The 14718-nt window shown below is 46.5% G+C and overlaps 1 protein-coding gene across 1 annotated transcript in view; it reads left to right on the top strand.

Moving 5' to 3' along the window:
* The first annotated feature begins 261 nt into the window (after nucleotides 1–261).
* Nucleotides 262–14718, top strand: part of XRN2 (5'-3' exoribonuclease 2) — an 80079-nt gene continuing 65622 nt past the window's right edge. The window contains exon 1 of the mRNA XM_062203793.1: nucleotides 262–423. Coding sequence (XP_062059777.1) covers nucleotides 349–423 — 75 coding nt within the window. The 5' untranslated portion in view covers nucleotides 262–348. The remainder of the gene's footprint in view (nucleotides 424–14718) is intronic.

Below are 14718 nucleotides of genomic sequence, written 5' to 3'. Positions count from 1 at the left end.
AACAGTCCTCCTGACAGTCCTGACAGTTCTGCGGTTCCCCGCAGAAACGGAGGGAGTCACCCGGCGTTCCCGCAACTCGGACTCACTCCGGGCCTGGGACCACCTGGAGCGAGCGCGCCGCCCACTTCCTCCACCTACAAACACCCCGGCCCGGGACCACCCGGACCCCGCGGGCCGCTCTGTCAACCTAGCGGCGGAGCCCCCTTCCCGGCTTCCCCGGCGGCGACGCCGTGACATCACTTCCGGGCGCTAGCGCGCACGTGGGAGGAAGTGCCGGTGTCCGCGGCGGCCGCTCTGCCTGTCTCTCCGGTTACGCTGGTCCGCTGGCCCGGCCGCTGCGCTGCCGCTATGGGAGTCCCGGCGTTCTTCCGCTGGCTCAGCCGCAAGTATCCGTCCATCATTGTCAACTGCGTGGAAGAGAAGGTGAGGACGCGCCCGGCGGCCGTCACGCTAGCGCCCGGGGGGCCCCGGAGAGCCTAGGCCGCGGCCCTCGGGCCCGCCGCCTGTCCCTTGATCCCGAGGAGCCCGCACCCCTCTGTCGCAGCCCCGCGGGCGGCCGTGGTGGGACGCGGGGTTGACCGCTGGCGCTCGGAGGCCGGGGGTCCCGAGGAGCGGCCGGGGCGGGGCAAGGGCCGCTCGGGGTCGGAACTGGCGGGAGAGCCGCTCCTCCCCTGCCAGCTTTTTTTTTTTTTTTTTTTCCTTTCCGCGACCGGAAGACCCCGCCCACGGCTTTGTTTGCTCCGGGGATCGCGCAGTTTGGGTCTGGCTGGAGGCTCGGGCGGGCCGTGCCGAGTTCGCCTGTTAGGGAGGCGCGGGTGCCAAGCCTGCCTGTAACAAACAGCCCGGTGCAGTGACCCCCGGGGGCGGGCTTTTTTTGTTTTTCGTTTGTTTCCTGGCCCCTCTCTCTCTCGAGGGTCTTCCCCGGCCTGTGTGTGGCCGGTTGGTTGCTCTTGATGGGATCTCACGTTGGAAAGTCGAGGGCTAGGTGGGAGTGTGGATGAATGCCCCCCTCTTCTCGGCGTGCGCTGGCTGACTCGTGTGCGAGCGGAGTCGGGCTGCTTTCAGTTTGCAGGATTTTTCCTGCACGCTCTCTGAACGGAGGCGTGGGTAGAGCTTGCGAACTGGGCAAGGCCTGGGGGCGCACCCAGCCCCCCCTCGCTGGCACCCATCGGGAAGATAACTCTGATTTTTCCTTTTTTAACTGCAATCGGGGAGAATCCGAAAGCCTGGTTTTGGTGGCATTCGCGGTCTTCCCGGTGCTCTCCTTAAAGCGAATGTTTCTTAAGACTTCTACCACTTCTACCATTACACTTTTCCTTGCGCTGGGGTTGAACGAATACAGACAATACTAGTTCCTTGTTCCACGCCTTCCCCTCCCATTTCTCCACTCTGAACTGTTTCGCTTTTGTGTAAATACTTGATGTATCAGTTTTGCGCCCAGCTGTTGAGTATCAGCCGTGATGGAGGCCTTAGTTACTTCATAACTTTAAGTAATGTGCCTTTGTTTTTTTAGGCCATCCCTAGTATAAGGTATCACTTGGGTGCTTTTCAGAGCTTCATCTCCGTTTTTCTCTCTCTGCTTCCATTACGATGGGAGTCCGGTTTGTCAGATGTCTTATATTGTTGGCATCCAAAGTTGAAAATTGTTGGTGCTTTGACTCCACAGATTTGTTGTAAAGTCTGCAAGCTCAGATGTTATTGTGGTTATCATCACTGCAGATTCAGATTAGGTACTTTATGTACTTTTATTCTGTGTCTTGTGCTTTTTCTCTGCTTTGGTGTTGCCTTTTTTTTTTTTTTTTTTTCAAGATTTTATTTATTTATTTGAAAGTCAGAGTTACACAGAGATTGGCTGCGCCGTTCCGAAGCCTTGAGCCAGGAGCTTCCTCTGGGCCTCCCATGCGGTGCAGGGGCCCAAGCTTTCCCAGGCCATAGCAGAGAGCTGGATGGAAAGTGGAGCAACAGGATCTTGAACCGGCGCCCATATGGGATGCTGGCGGTTCAGGCCAGGGTGTTAACCCACTGTGCCACAGCGCCAGACCCTGGTGTTGCCTTTTTCCCACTTTACACCTTTCCGCATCCTAACTACGTTTTTGACGTTTTCTGTTCTCTTGGAGATTCCTCTGGGGTCTATGTTGGAAGGTTTCCTTTTTTGTTTTTAAAATGCCTTTCTTCAGAGAGCTACTTTTATTTTTTTTTTTAAGATTTGTTTTTATTTATTTGAAAGGTAGTGTTACAGAGAGGAGAGAGAGAGAGAGATATCTTGTATCCACCAGTTTACTCCCCAGATGACCTTGAGGGCCCCAGTCTAGGCCAGTAGCCTGAGCTTCTTCCCCATCTCCCATGTGGATGGATGGGCCCAGGTACTTGGACCCTCCTCCTCTGCTTTCCCAGGCACATTAGCAGGGAGCTGGATTCGAAGTGGAGCAGCTGAGACACAAACTGGTGCCCATATGGGATGCCTGTGATGCAGACAGTGGCTTTTACCCACTACCTTGGCCCCAAAGTTACTGTTGCAGAGCATTATCCTCCAAGGCTTAAATGCTTCCTTTGTTTTTGATTCTCAGTTAACTTTTTAAAAAATAGTGTTTGACAGGGCTGGAGCTGTGGTGTAGCTGATAAAGCTGCTGCCTGCAGCGCCAGTGGGATGCCGGTTCAAATCCCGGCTGCTCCACTTCCCATCCAGCTTTTTTTTTTTTTTTTGACAGGCAGAGTGGACAGTGAGAGAGAGGGACAGAGAGAAAGTTCTTCCTTTTTCCTGCTGGTTCACCCCACAATGGCCGTTGCGGCCAGTGCACCGCACTGATCCGAAGCCAGGAGCCAGGTTCTTCTCCCAGTTTCCCATGCGGGTGCAGGGCCCAAGGACCTGGGCCATCCTCCACTGCACTCCTGGGCCACAGCAGAGAGCTGGACTGGAAGAGGAGCAACTGGGACAGAATCCGGCGCCCCAACTGGGACTAGAACCTGGTGTGCCGGCGCTGCAGGCGGAGGATTAGCCTATTGAGCAGCGGCGCCGGCCATCCCATCCAGCTCTCTGCTATGGCCTGGGAAAGCATTAGAAGGTGGCCCAAGTGTTTGGGCCCCTGTACCCATGTGGGAGACCCAGAAGAAGCTCCTGGCTCTGGATCAGTCCAACTCCGGCTGTTATGGCCATTTGGGGAGTGAACCAGCAGATGATAGATCTCTCTCTCTCTCTCTCTCTCTCTCATCCTCTGCCTCTCTGTAACTCCACCTTTCAGACAAATAAATAAATCTTAAAAAATACTGTTTGAGGGGTGAGTTTTCTTACTCATTGTGGGGCTTAACATCTCCATTCAACCCTGATACACATGAATCAGCATTCATAGCTAGGAATAGAATTCAAGTAATGAAAATTATCTTTAATTTTTTTAAAAGATTGATTTCTTTGAAAGGTAGGGTTACAGAGAGGGACAGAGAGAGAGAGCTTCCATCTGCTGATTCACTCCCCAAATGGCCACAGTGACCAGGGGGGCTAGGCCATACCAAAGCTAAGAGCCTGAAACTGCATCTGTGTCTCCCTTGTGGGTGCAAGGCCCAAGGAGGTAGGGCATTTTCTGCTACTTTCCCAGGTGTATTAGCAAGGAGCTGGATCAGAAATGGAGCAGCCAGGACCAGAACTGGTATTCTTATGGGATCCTGGCATCACAGCAGGTGGTTTAACCTGTTGCACCACAACACAGGCGCCTAGCTTTTTTTTTTTTTTTTTTTTTTGATAAACTAGTTAATGTTCATAACAATTTCAGTGTGTGAGTGATTTATTCATTTAACTAACAAATGTCTAACACTTAGATTTACCATGTACCAGGCAACTTTTGACTGTATTGATTTTCTCTTTTTTTTCCCAAAGAAATTTTTATTTAAGGGATACAAACTTCATGCATTTTTTTTAAGATCTTATTTATTTACTTGAGAGGTAGAGTTATAGGCAGTGAGAGGGAGAGACGGAGAGAGAGATCTTCCTTCTGTTGGTTCACTCCCCAGATGGCCACAACGGCCGGATCTGGGCCGATCCAAAGCCAGGAGCCAGGTGCTTCTTCCAGGTCTCCCACATGGGTGCAGGGGCCCAAGCACTTGGGCCATCTTCTACTGCTTTCCCAGGCCATAGCAGAGAGCTGGATTGGAAGAGGAGCAGCCAGGACTAGAACCGTGCCCATATGGGATGCCAGTGCCGCAGGCAGAGGATTAACCTGTTGCGCCATGGCGCCAGCCCTCATGCATTTCATAAGTACAACTTTAGGAATATAGTGATTAAAGTTTAACTTTATTTACTTGATTTTATTTTATTTATTGAAGAGAGAGGTCTCCCATCTGTTGGTTCACTCTCCAGACAGCCACAATGGCTGGGCCTGATCCTGGTCAAAGCCAGGAGCCAGGAGCTTCATCCAGGTCTCCCACATGGGGAGCAGAGGCCCAAGCACTTGGGTCATGTTCCACTGCTTTCTATTGATTTTTCTAAAGGCACTGTTCTAATCACTTTTGACTGCTGGTTTACTTACTGCTATTATTACTGATGAGAAAGCTGAAATGCAGAAGGATTGAGTAACAAGTCTAAAGGCCCTGAGCTAAGAAATGTCAGAGCCAGGGCAGAAACAAGGAAGGACATGCTCTTTGTGAAGATCTTTCATTCTTCAGTGTGGATCAGCTTTTCATTCTGAATTTTATGTTTTCCTGGACAGTATAAATGTCCCTGATTCTGTATGTAGGCATAACTTTTATTTTAGGTCTAGAATATTGTGTTCCTTAGTTTTAGGTATTTCTTGACCTTTTTTCCCCTTCTCTCTCTAAACTCAATATGGGTCCTCCAAGAATGATTTATTTGTTTATTTTCACTGAAAAATTTATTGTTTGTTTATTTCAAAGGCAGAAAAAGAGACAGATCTTCTGCTGTTTCCCGTTTCAAATGCCCACAACAGCTGAAATGGGCCTGGCCAAAGCAGGGCCATAAAACTAACCCAGGCCTCCCACATGGGTGGCAGGAACACCTGCACTTGGTGTTATCTGTCTGCAGTGACAGAAGCCAGAATCTGAAACGGAGCTGGGGCTCTCCCACTCCAGTATGGGATGAGGGCATCCCGAGGAGGAGTCTTAACTGATGTGCCAAATGCCTTCCTGTAACAGATTTTAATTTTTTGTCCTCTGGCTCCTCCCCCCCCCCCCCCCCCATTTCTTCCCTGTTTGTAGCTTTACTGAAGTACAATTGACAAAAAATAAACTACTTCTGTGAAGGATAGAATTCCACACGGCCATCACTACAGTCAAGACAATGAACTTCACCTCTAAAACATTCCTTCCCCCACTTTGTAATTTCTCTCTACTTCCCCTCCCTACTGCTCTGTCAGTCAGCCACTGATTGGCTTTCATTCTCTTTTATTTTGTGTGAATAGAATTATACAATATATGTTCTTGCTCTCTTTTTAAACATGGCCCAGTTAATTTTCATTCAGTATTGTTATTTTGAGATTTATCCCTGTTCTCACAGTTATGAGTTGTTCATTTCTTTTTATTTTTGGCTAGTATTCTCTGTTGTGGACGTACCACATTTTGTGTTTTCATTCACTTTATTGCTGAACATGTGGGTTGTTTCCAGAGCTTGACTATTTCTAAAAACAAAATCTGAAATTTTTTATTTTAACGTCAGCTATCTTTTTTTTTTTTTAAATAATTTATTTCTTTATTTGAGAGAGAGAGTTACAGAGGGAGAGACAAAGAGAGAAAGGTCTTCCACCTGCTGGTTCACTCCCCAAATAGCTGCAACAATCAGAGCTGGGCTGATCCAGAGCTAAGAGCTTCTTCTGGATCTCCCATGCAGGTGCAGAGGCCCAAGCACTTGTGCCATCTTCTACTGCTTTCCCAGACGCATTAGCAGGGAGCTGGATTGGAAGTGTAATAGCCAGGACTTGAACCGGCATGCATATGGGTTGCCGGTGCTGCAGGCAGAGGCTTAGCCCCTATGCCACAGTGTAGACCTCACAAAACCTAAAATTTTAAAAGAAATTCTTAAAAACATGATGTATTTTTATATACTGTTGGGTTCAGTTTCTTGAAGTTTTCTTGAGCGTGTTTGATTATGAAAGGTCTTTGCAGCATTCCTGTAATTAATTCACTGGCATGAAAGGACATCCTGCTCCTGCAGATCCAGGCCCCAGATGTCTCAGGCGGTCCCTCCTTGAATCTGGCAGGGACCGGAGCAGGGCTCAGGCAGCTCTTCGCTTTTCCAGGATACTGTATGACTGGCGCCTTCTACAGTTACTCTGGAGAACTACAAGCAGGAGAGAAAGAGCGAGAGAGATCTGAGTTGGTCCAAGGCTACCCAGAGAACTTGCCAACACTGGTTATTGGACTTTTAGAAATAGCCATTCTAGTTGGTTGTGAAATGTTATCTCATTGTGGTTTTGATTTACATTTCCCTATTGACTAATGGTGTTGATCATGTTATATGCTTATTGGCCGTATATCTTTTTGGTGAAATGTATATTTTGACTTTTTACTGCTTTTTAAAACTGGGTTGCACTTTGGTTTTTGAATTCTAAGAGTTTCTGTAAGTCCCTTGTTAGAGACATATTTAGCAGAAGTTTTCTCCTGTCCTTGGGTTGTCTTCAGTTTGTTGAAGGTTTCCTTTGAAGGATAAAAATTTTAAGTTTTGACAAGAAGTCTTTAGTGTTTGTATAGATTTGTCTGATATCAGTATACCAGCTGTAACTTTCTTGGGGTTGCTATCTGCATGATCAGCCTCCCTTGTCCATTTACTTTTATATTGGATCATGTTTTTTAAATCTGACCATCTAATCTGCCTTTTTATTAGATTGCATGAACCGCTCATGGTTAATGTATTTGTTTAGTTGGTTTCACATCTGCCATTGCATTTCTTGTTTTCTAGATAGCCTCTCATTTTTCTTCCTCTATTCCTCCTTTACTGCTTTGTCACTACTTTTATGGTGTATTTTTCAGTGTCATTGCTTTAGGGTTTACCATATACATCTAATTAAAATCAATTTAAGGTTTGTACTCTTTTTTTTTTTTTTTAAAGGTTTATTCAATTATTTGAAAGGCAGAGTTCCAGAGAGGCAGGGAGAGATCTTCCATCCACAGGTTCACTCCCCAGATGGTCAAAATGGCTGGAGTTATGCCGATCAGGAGCCAGGAGCTTCCTCTGGGTCTTCCATGTGGGAACAGGAGCTCAAGGACTTCAGCCATCTTCTACTGCTTTCCCAGGCCATAGCAGAGAGCTGGATCAGAAGTGGAGCAGCCAGGACTTGAACCGGTGCCCATATGGGATGCCGGCTATCCCGCTATACCACAGCTCCAGCTCCTATAGTGTCTTAATTCCAGTGGTATCTAGACGTTTACTGTTACATACCTCAAATTCCCATCCCTTTCTTTTATGGTATTATTATAATACACATCTGTAACGTTGTAGCCCAACGGTCAATTCTTTCCTTATCATCTGTAGTCATTTCCTTAGCATATTGCAACTAACTATGCTTCCATCTACCTCTTACTGTGCTATTGTTGGCACATTATGTTATACAGATATTACATTCTATGATATAAGTCCAACAATATATTGTATATTTCACACAGTTGCTCTTTAAGTTAAGAAAGGAGGAGGAAAAAATGTGTATCTTTCTGGTTTGTGTGGAATTGAATCATGATCTAGGATCACTGGCTTTCAGTGCGAAGAACTTCCTTTGGTATTTGTTGGAAGTTCAGTCCACCAGCAGCATACACTCCGTTTTTGTTCATCTAGGAAAGTCTTGGTTTCTCTTTCTTTCTTTCTTTCTTTTTTTTTTCTTTTTTTTTTTTTGACAGATATAGACAGTGAGAGAGAGAGAGAGAAAAGTCTTCCTTCTGTTGGTTCACCCCCTAAATGGCCGCTACGGCCAGCGTTGCACTGATCTGAAGCCAGGAGCCAGGTGCTTCCTCCTGGTCTCCCATGCGGGTGCAGGGCCCAAGCAGAGGGCTGGATTGTAAGAGGAGCAACCGGGACTAGAACCCAGCACCCATATGGGATGCCAGCGCCGCAGGTGGAGGATTAGCCAAGTGAGCCATGGCGCCAGCCCCTTCGCTTTCATTTTTAAAAATATTTATTGGGGCTGGCACTGTGGCCTAATAGGTTAAGCCTCTGCCTGTGGTGCCGGCATCCCATATGGGCGCTGGTTCAAGTCCTGGCTGCTTCACTTCCAATCCAGCTCCCTGCTGATGTGTCTGGGAAAGCAGCAGCAGATGACCCAAGTAAGCTGTTGGGCCCCTGCAACCATGTGGGAGACCCGGAAAAGCTCCTGGCTCCTGGCTTTGGTCTGGCCCAGACCTGGTCGTTGTGGCCATTTGGAGCTAACTGGGGATTGAACCATCAAATGGAAGACCTCTCTTTCTGTCTCTCCCTCTCTCTCTGTAACTCTGCCTTTAAAATAATAATAATAAATCTTTTAAAATGTTTATTTATTTGAAAGGAGGAGAGACCAAGAGAGATGTTTTATCTACTTGTTAACATCACAAATGCCCTCAACATCCAGGGCTATGCCAGGCTGAAGTCAAGATCCAGGAACTCCATCCAGATCTCCTGAATGGGTGGCTGGAACCCAAGTACTTGGACCATCATCAGTTGTCTCTTAGCAGGAAGCAGAATTGAAAGCATGGAGTAGCTGGGACCCAAACTGGCACTTAATATATGGGATGTGGGTATCCCAAGTGACTACCTAACCTGTGCCACAACGCCCGCTCCACCTTCTGTTTGTTTTGTTTTGTTTTTTTGTTTTAAGGATTTTATTTATTTGAGAGGCAGAGTTACAGTGAGAGTTAGAGGCAGAGAGGTCTTCCATCTGCTGGTTCACTACCCAGATGGCCTCAATGTCTGAAGCTAAGCTGAGTGTAGGGGCCCATGGACTTGGGCCATCTTCATCTGCTTTCCTGAGCTACAGCAGAGAGCTGGATCTGAAGAAGAGCAGCAGGGACTAGAACCAGCGCCCATATGGGATGCTGGCATTGTAGATGGAGCATTAATCTGTGCCACAGCGTTGGCCCCTCCACCTTCAGTTTTAAATGGTGACTTTCCTGGTTATAGAATTCTTCGTTGATAGTTCTTTTCTTTTCTTTCAGTGCTTTTTAAGTCATACCACTGCCTGTCTTCCTTCCTGTCTTCCTTCTTTCCTTTTTGTCTTGTCTTGGCTTCGCTTCGCTTCTCTCTCAATATTTGTTTATTTATTTGAAAGTCAGAGTTACACAGAAATCTCCCAACTGCTGGTTGACTCCCCATATGTCTGCAACATCGGGGGCTGGGCCAGGCTGAAGCCAGGAGCTTCTTCCAGGTCCCCCACATGAGTGGCAGGGCCCGAAGCACTTAGGCAATCTTCCCCTGCTTTGCCCAGGCCATTAGCAGGGAGCTAGATGGGTTCCCATACGGGGCGCCGGCATCACAGGCAGTGGCTTTACCTGCTATGCCACAATGCTGGCTCCTCTGCTCATTTTCTTTACCTTATATAAGCTGTATGAATCTATCTTCAAGTCTGCTAATTTGCCAGTTCACATCTGTTGAGCCCCTCTAGTGAATTTATTTCTCTTTTTCTCTGTTGATAGTCTCTTTGATATGACTTTTCATCATATCTTCTGCTTCTTTAATCATACTTTAGCTTCGTTTGCATGTTTGTGATAACTACTCTCAAATCACGTAACTTTCTGTTGAACCCAACATCTGGTCAGTCTCAGTTAATTTTTGTTGTTTTTAGATTTATTTATTGGGGCCAACATTGTGGTACAGTGTTTGCAATGCTGGCATCCCGATATTGGAGTGCTGGCTTGAGTTCCTGTTTAATGCTCCTGGGAAGGTGGTTGAAGATGGTCCAAGTACGTGGGCGTCTGACCTACTCATGTTGGAGACTGGGGTGGAGTTCTGGCTTCAGCCTGGCCTAGACCCAGCTGTTGTGGCCATTTGGGGAGTGAACCAGTGGATCACTGTCTTTCTGTGTCTCTCCCTGTCTCTTTTGCTCTTTCAAATAAATAAATATATTCACTCAAAATGACCATAGATAGCAGCCTGGGTTTGGCCAAGCTGAAACCAGGAGCCAGCAACTCCATCTGAGTCTGCCTCAGGTGCTTGGGCCATTAGCTGCTGCCTTCCCAGGTGCATTAGCAGGAAGCTGGATCAGAAGCTGAGGAGCCAGGATTTGATCTAGGCACTCTGACATTGAATGTGGGCACCCCAAGCGATAACTTCATGTGCTGTACCACAGCTCCTTCTTGACTCACAAGCGGTTTCTGTTGCCTGCCCTTTTCCTGGGGTGTGTGTCATAGGGTAGAGCTTGTTGTTGTTTGGTGGTTTTGTGTGTGTGTGTGTTGTGTGTGTGTTGTGTGTGCTTGACTTGATAATTTTGTTGCAAACAGGACATTTTAGATAATTATAGTAGCAACTTGGGGTACTGATCCAGCCTCCTCCCCACCCAGACTCCTTTCAGATGGTTATTTGCTTATTTATTCACTGCATTAACTGTGTTTCTCCATTGCTGTATTGTGCCTCTGATGCTGCCCAGAGAGGTGCAGTTACCCTGGGACAACAGTGGTACAGATAGGGCTCTCTCCTGAGCAGTTAAAGTTCACCAGTTGTGTCCTTTGTTCTGTTATTTCAAGAATGCCTAGAGTGTAAGTTTCTCTTCAGGCTCCTCCATTTGAATTGTAGCTCCTTCCAGGGATTGCTTTTTTCTTTCTTTCTTTTCTTTTCTTTTCTTTTTTTTTTTTTTTTAAGATTTATTTACTTACTTGAAAGTTGGAGTTGCACAGAGAGAGAAGGAAAGGCAGAGGCAGAGAAAGAGAGAGGTCTTCCTTCCTTTGGTTTGTTTCCCAGTTGGCTGCAGTGGCGGGAGCTGCGCTGATCCAAAGCCAGGAGCCTCCTCTGGGTCTCCCATGTGGGTGCAGGGGCCCAAAGGCTTGGGCCATCTTCCACTGCTTTCCCAGGCCACAGCAGAGAGCTGGATCAGAAGTAGAGCAGCCGGGACTTGACATGGTACCCATATGGGATGCTGGCATTGCAGGCGGTGGCTGTACTCACTATGCCACAGTGCCAGCCCCCAGGGATTGGTTTCTGAAGTTAGTGTTTGGTGTTTGTACCCACCCGGGAGGGCTTCTCCTAGCTGTCTGAATTTCTCAGTTCTCTTCTACAAACTAGCTAGCCTGCAGAGAGATCGTTACTGCACATCTCCTCCTAATTGCTTTTTCATTATAGCTTTCACTGTTATGAAGAGTGTCTTTAGGTGTCAACTTTGCTCTGTTTTTTTTTGCAGTTGGAACCAGTTCCTGTGTTTTTCTATTTTCTTGATTAAGTTGCTGTTTGTTCTGAGAACCATATCAAAAGACTAAATGTTTTTGTTTTTAAAGTAAATTTCAGCAGTTTTGCTGAGTAGCCATTCAGAAGAGTCCTTCATTCATCGTATTGGAAGTTGGTCTCTCTGATAAGATTTTATGTCTTGGAACATGGGAACCAGTTTCATGTCTTGAATATTTTGTATACTCCATAGAACTTGCTGTTCTTGGTTCTTGGTACACACCCCATTGAATCCAGTGAAATTACAATTAATCAGACTAATGTACTGGCTAAGACATGGACTTTTTTTTCCCCACTTTTTAAAAAAATTTATTTGACAGGTAAAGTTATAGACAGTGAGAGAGAGACAGAGAGAAAGGTCTTCCTTCCATTGGTTCACCCCTCAAATGGCCGCCACAGCCAGAGCTGTGCGGATCCGAAGCCAGGAGCTTCTTCCCGGTCTCCCATGCGAGTGCAAGGGCCCAGGCATCTGGGCCATCCTCCACTGTCCTCCCGGGCCAAAACAGAGAGCTGGAGTGGAAGAGGAGCAACCAGGACTAGAACCGGCGCCCACATGGGGTGCCAGCGCCACAGGCGGAAATTTAGCCAAGTGAGCCACGGCACTGGCCCCAAGACATGAACTTTAAATTTAAACTACTGGGTTCAAATTTTTGTCTCTGGTGGTGTTGTGGTTTTGGAAAAAGCCTTGTAATCTCTCTAAGCTTGTATATTCTTGTTTGTAGGGAAGGGTACTACATACCTTACAGAGTGGTTTTAGTGTAGAATAGAATAATCCATGAGTAAAGACCTTTAGAACAGTGCTTGTTGCATTTTAAGTGCTCCATAAGTGTTAGTGATAATTATCAGTCCTGTTTGCCAAACATGTAAAATGAAGATCTAACACACGTACAACCTGAAAAAGTGCTGATCACCCACTAGCATCCAGATGCTCTATTTGGCAAATACATCAGAATTGTAGCCCAAAAATTTAAGCCAAAATATAGTAATTGAAATTTTCATTAACCTTTTGGCTATTTCTTCCTGAAATGTCACCCATAGTTTTTATTACTTTTCTGTAGTTCCGAGCTACTTTAAGGGAAATTTAAAAAGGTAAAAGTTCCCAACTTGATAGGAAAGAAAGAAACATCATATGCTGAGATCTGCAGTTAGAATGAAACTTACTATAGTGGGTACTGTCTGTGTTTTGGCATTCATTCATTGGGGGTTTTGGAATGAGTTTCCCACAGATAAGGGAAACCACTGTATAAACATCATTTTGGGGGGCTGGTGCAGTGCCGCACTAGGTTAATCCTTCATCTGTGGTGCCGGCATCCCATATGGGCGCCGGTTCTAGTCCCGGCTGCTCCTCTTCCAGTCCAGCTCTCTGTTGTGGCCTGGGATAGCAGTAGAGTATGGCTCAAGTGCTTGGGTTCCTGCACCTGCATGGGAGACCAGGAAGAATCACCTGGCTCCTGGCTTCAGATTGGCGCAGTGCCGGCCTTAGCAGCCATTTGGGGAGTGAACCAATGGAAGAAGACCTTTGTCTGTCTCTCTCTCTCTCTCTCACTGTCTGTAACTCTACTTGTCAAATAAAATCTTTAAAAAAAATCATTTGTGTATTTGTAGTATCTTTGCTTCTTAATACCTCATTTATCTTGATTTCTTGGCATCTTTCTGTACAAAAATACTGCCTGAACTTAGTATTTGGGATGCATGTATCCCTTTTCTTTACCATCGAGTGGCGAGTATGCTTCCTGTTAGGCACAGCTACCTTGCCTACCATGCTTCTGGCCAATGGTGCTCTCTGTTCCTTCCAGGAATTGTTTGTTAGTCTACCTATAACCCAACTTCCCTTTGACCGAGTTCCTACATTGTTTGGGAGTGCTGTCTCAAGTTGCCTGAGATGTGGGAGGAAGAGAGGGCAGGCACTGACCTGCCAGGCTGTGTGCCTGCAGCTGGTTCTGTTGGATCATGCAGGAGCTGTTCCTTGAGCCCCACCCCCCAAAGCCAGGAGTGCTCTTGTGTTTGCGTCCCTCATATCTGCACCCCCAGCTGTGGTTGCTGTACTCCATCCTCAGTCAGAGCTTTGGATTCCCTCGTGATTTCTTAACCACTGAAGGTTCTGCTCTGGTTTTCCACCATAGTTAAGCAATTATTTTTGTTTATTGAGTCTTTCATATGGTTTTGGGGTAGAAAGGGAAAACTGAAGTATGTGCTCAGTGTGTCATTGGGGAACCCAAAAGATAATGAAAAGTTATTATTATTTGACATAAATTGGTTTTAGGGCCCAGAGTAGCTCTCATTCCAACTGCTTTTTGATTGATTAAGGATTCCTCTTTAACCCAATGGGAGGCACATTGGTATAGTATTTCACGAGGCTTTTGAGGAGCGAATTGCTTTGTTGAGTGAGAAAATCTCCTCTTAAAGGAAGTCTAAATTTACATAATAAAGTGTATACTATGTCTACAGTACTCTTGAAGGGAAAATATGTTAAGTTTTCTTAATTGGAATGCCTGGAGCTCCTTTCTCAAAATTAGTACCGGCCTATACTATCCTCCCCACACCATGCTTTTTTCTAGGTAGTAGAAGTAGAAATGTCCACGTAGCTACATTCAGTAATTTTTAAAGAACTGTAATATTCCTAGTGCTGTGCTAGAAACTAGGGCAGGGGTTAGTTTGCTAGCTATCTCTTGTTTTTGTGAATAAAGAGTTATTGAAAAGTAGCCATACACATTCATGTAGATATTGTTTATGCTGCTTTCATTCTACAAACCCATATAGGAGTTGTTGAAACTGAGATCATTGGCCAACAAATCTGAACTGTTTGCTCTCTAGTCCTGTGGGAGGCACACAAAAATGAGTCTTCACTCCTCAGAGGGTCACAGTGGAAGCCAGAAGTCATGAGCTTCTTCTGGGTCTCCCACATGGGTGGCAGGGGCCCAAGAACCTGGGCCATCTTCCTCTGCTTTTCCCAGGCCATTCACAGGGAACTGGATTGGAAGTGGGAGCAACCGAGACTTGAACCATTGCCCATATGGGATGCCGGTGTCAGCTTTACCTGTTACGCCACAATGCTGCCCCTACTAATACTCTTCAGTGCCTTGCTCTGTTGGTTAAGCCCTAATTCTTCACATCTCAACTGTGTCTGGCATTCGTTTTGAACTTACCATGGCTTATTGATCATTTTCTTCTTGATGGGCTTACATTGACCTTTTTTTTTTTTTTTGACAGGCAGGCAGAGTGGACAGTGAGAGAGAGAGAAAGGTCTTCCTTTGCTGTTGGTTCACCCTCCAATGGCTGCCGTGGCCGGCACACTGCAGCCGGCGCGCTGCGGCCGGCGCACCGCACTGATCCGAAGCCAGGAGCCAGGTGCTTCTCCTGGTCTCCCATGGGGTGCAGGGCCCAAG

This window comes from Lepus europaeus, chromosome 10 (assembly GCF_033115175.1).
Source record: "Lepus europaeus isolate LE1 chromosome 10, mLepTim1.pri, whole genome shotgun sequence".
Taxonomy (NCBI): domain Eukaryota; kingdom Metazoa; phylum Chordata; class Mammalia; order Lagomorpha; family Leporidae; genus Lepus; species Lepus europaeus.
Note: the sequence above shows the minus strand (reverse complement) of the source record. Positions and strands in the feature narration are given on the sequence as shown.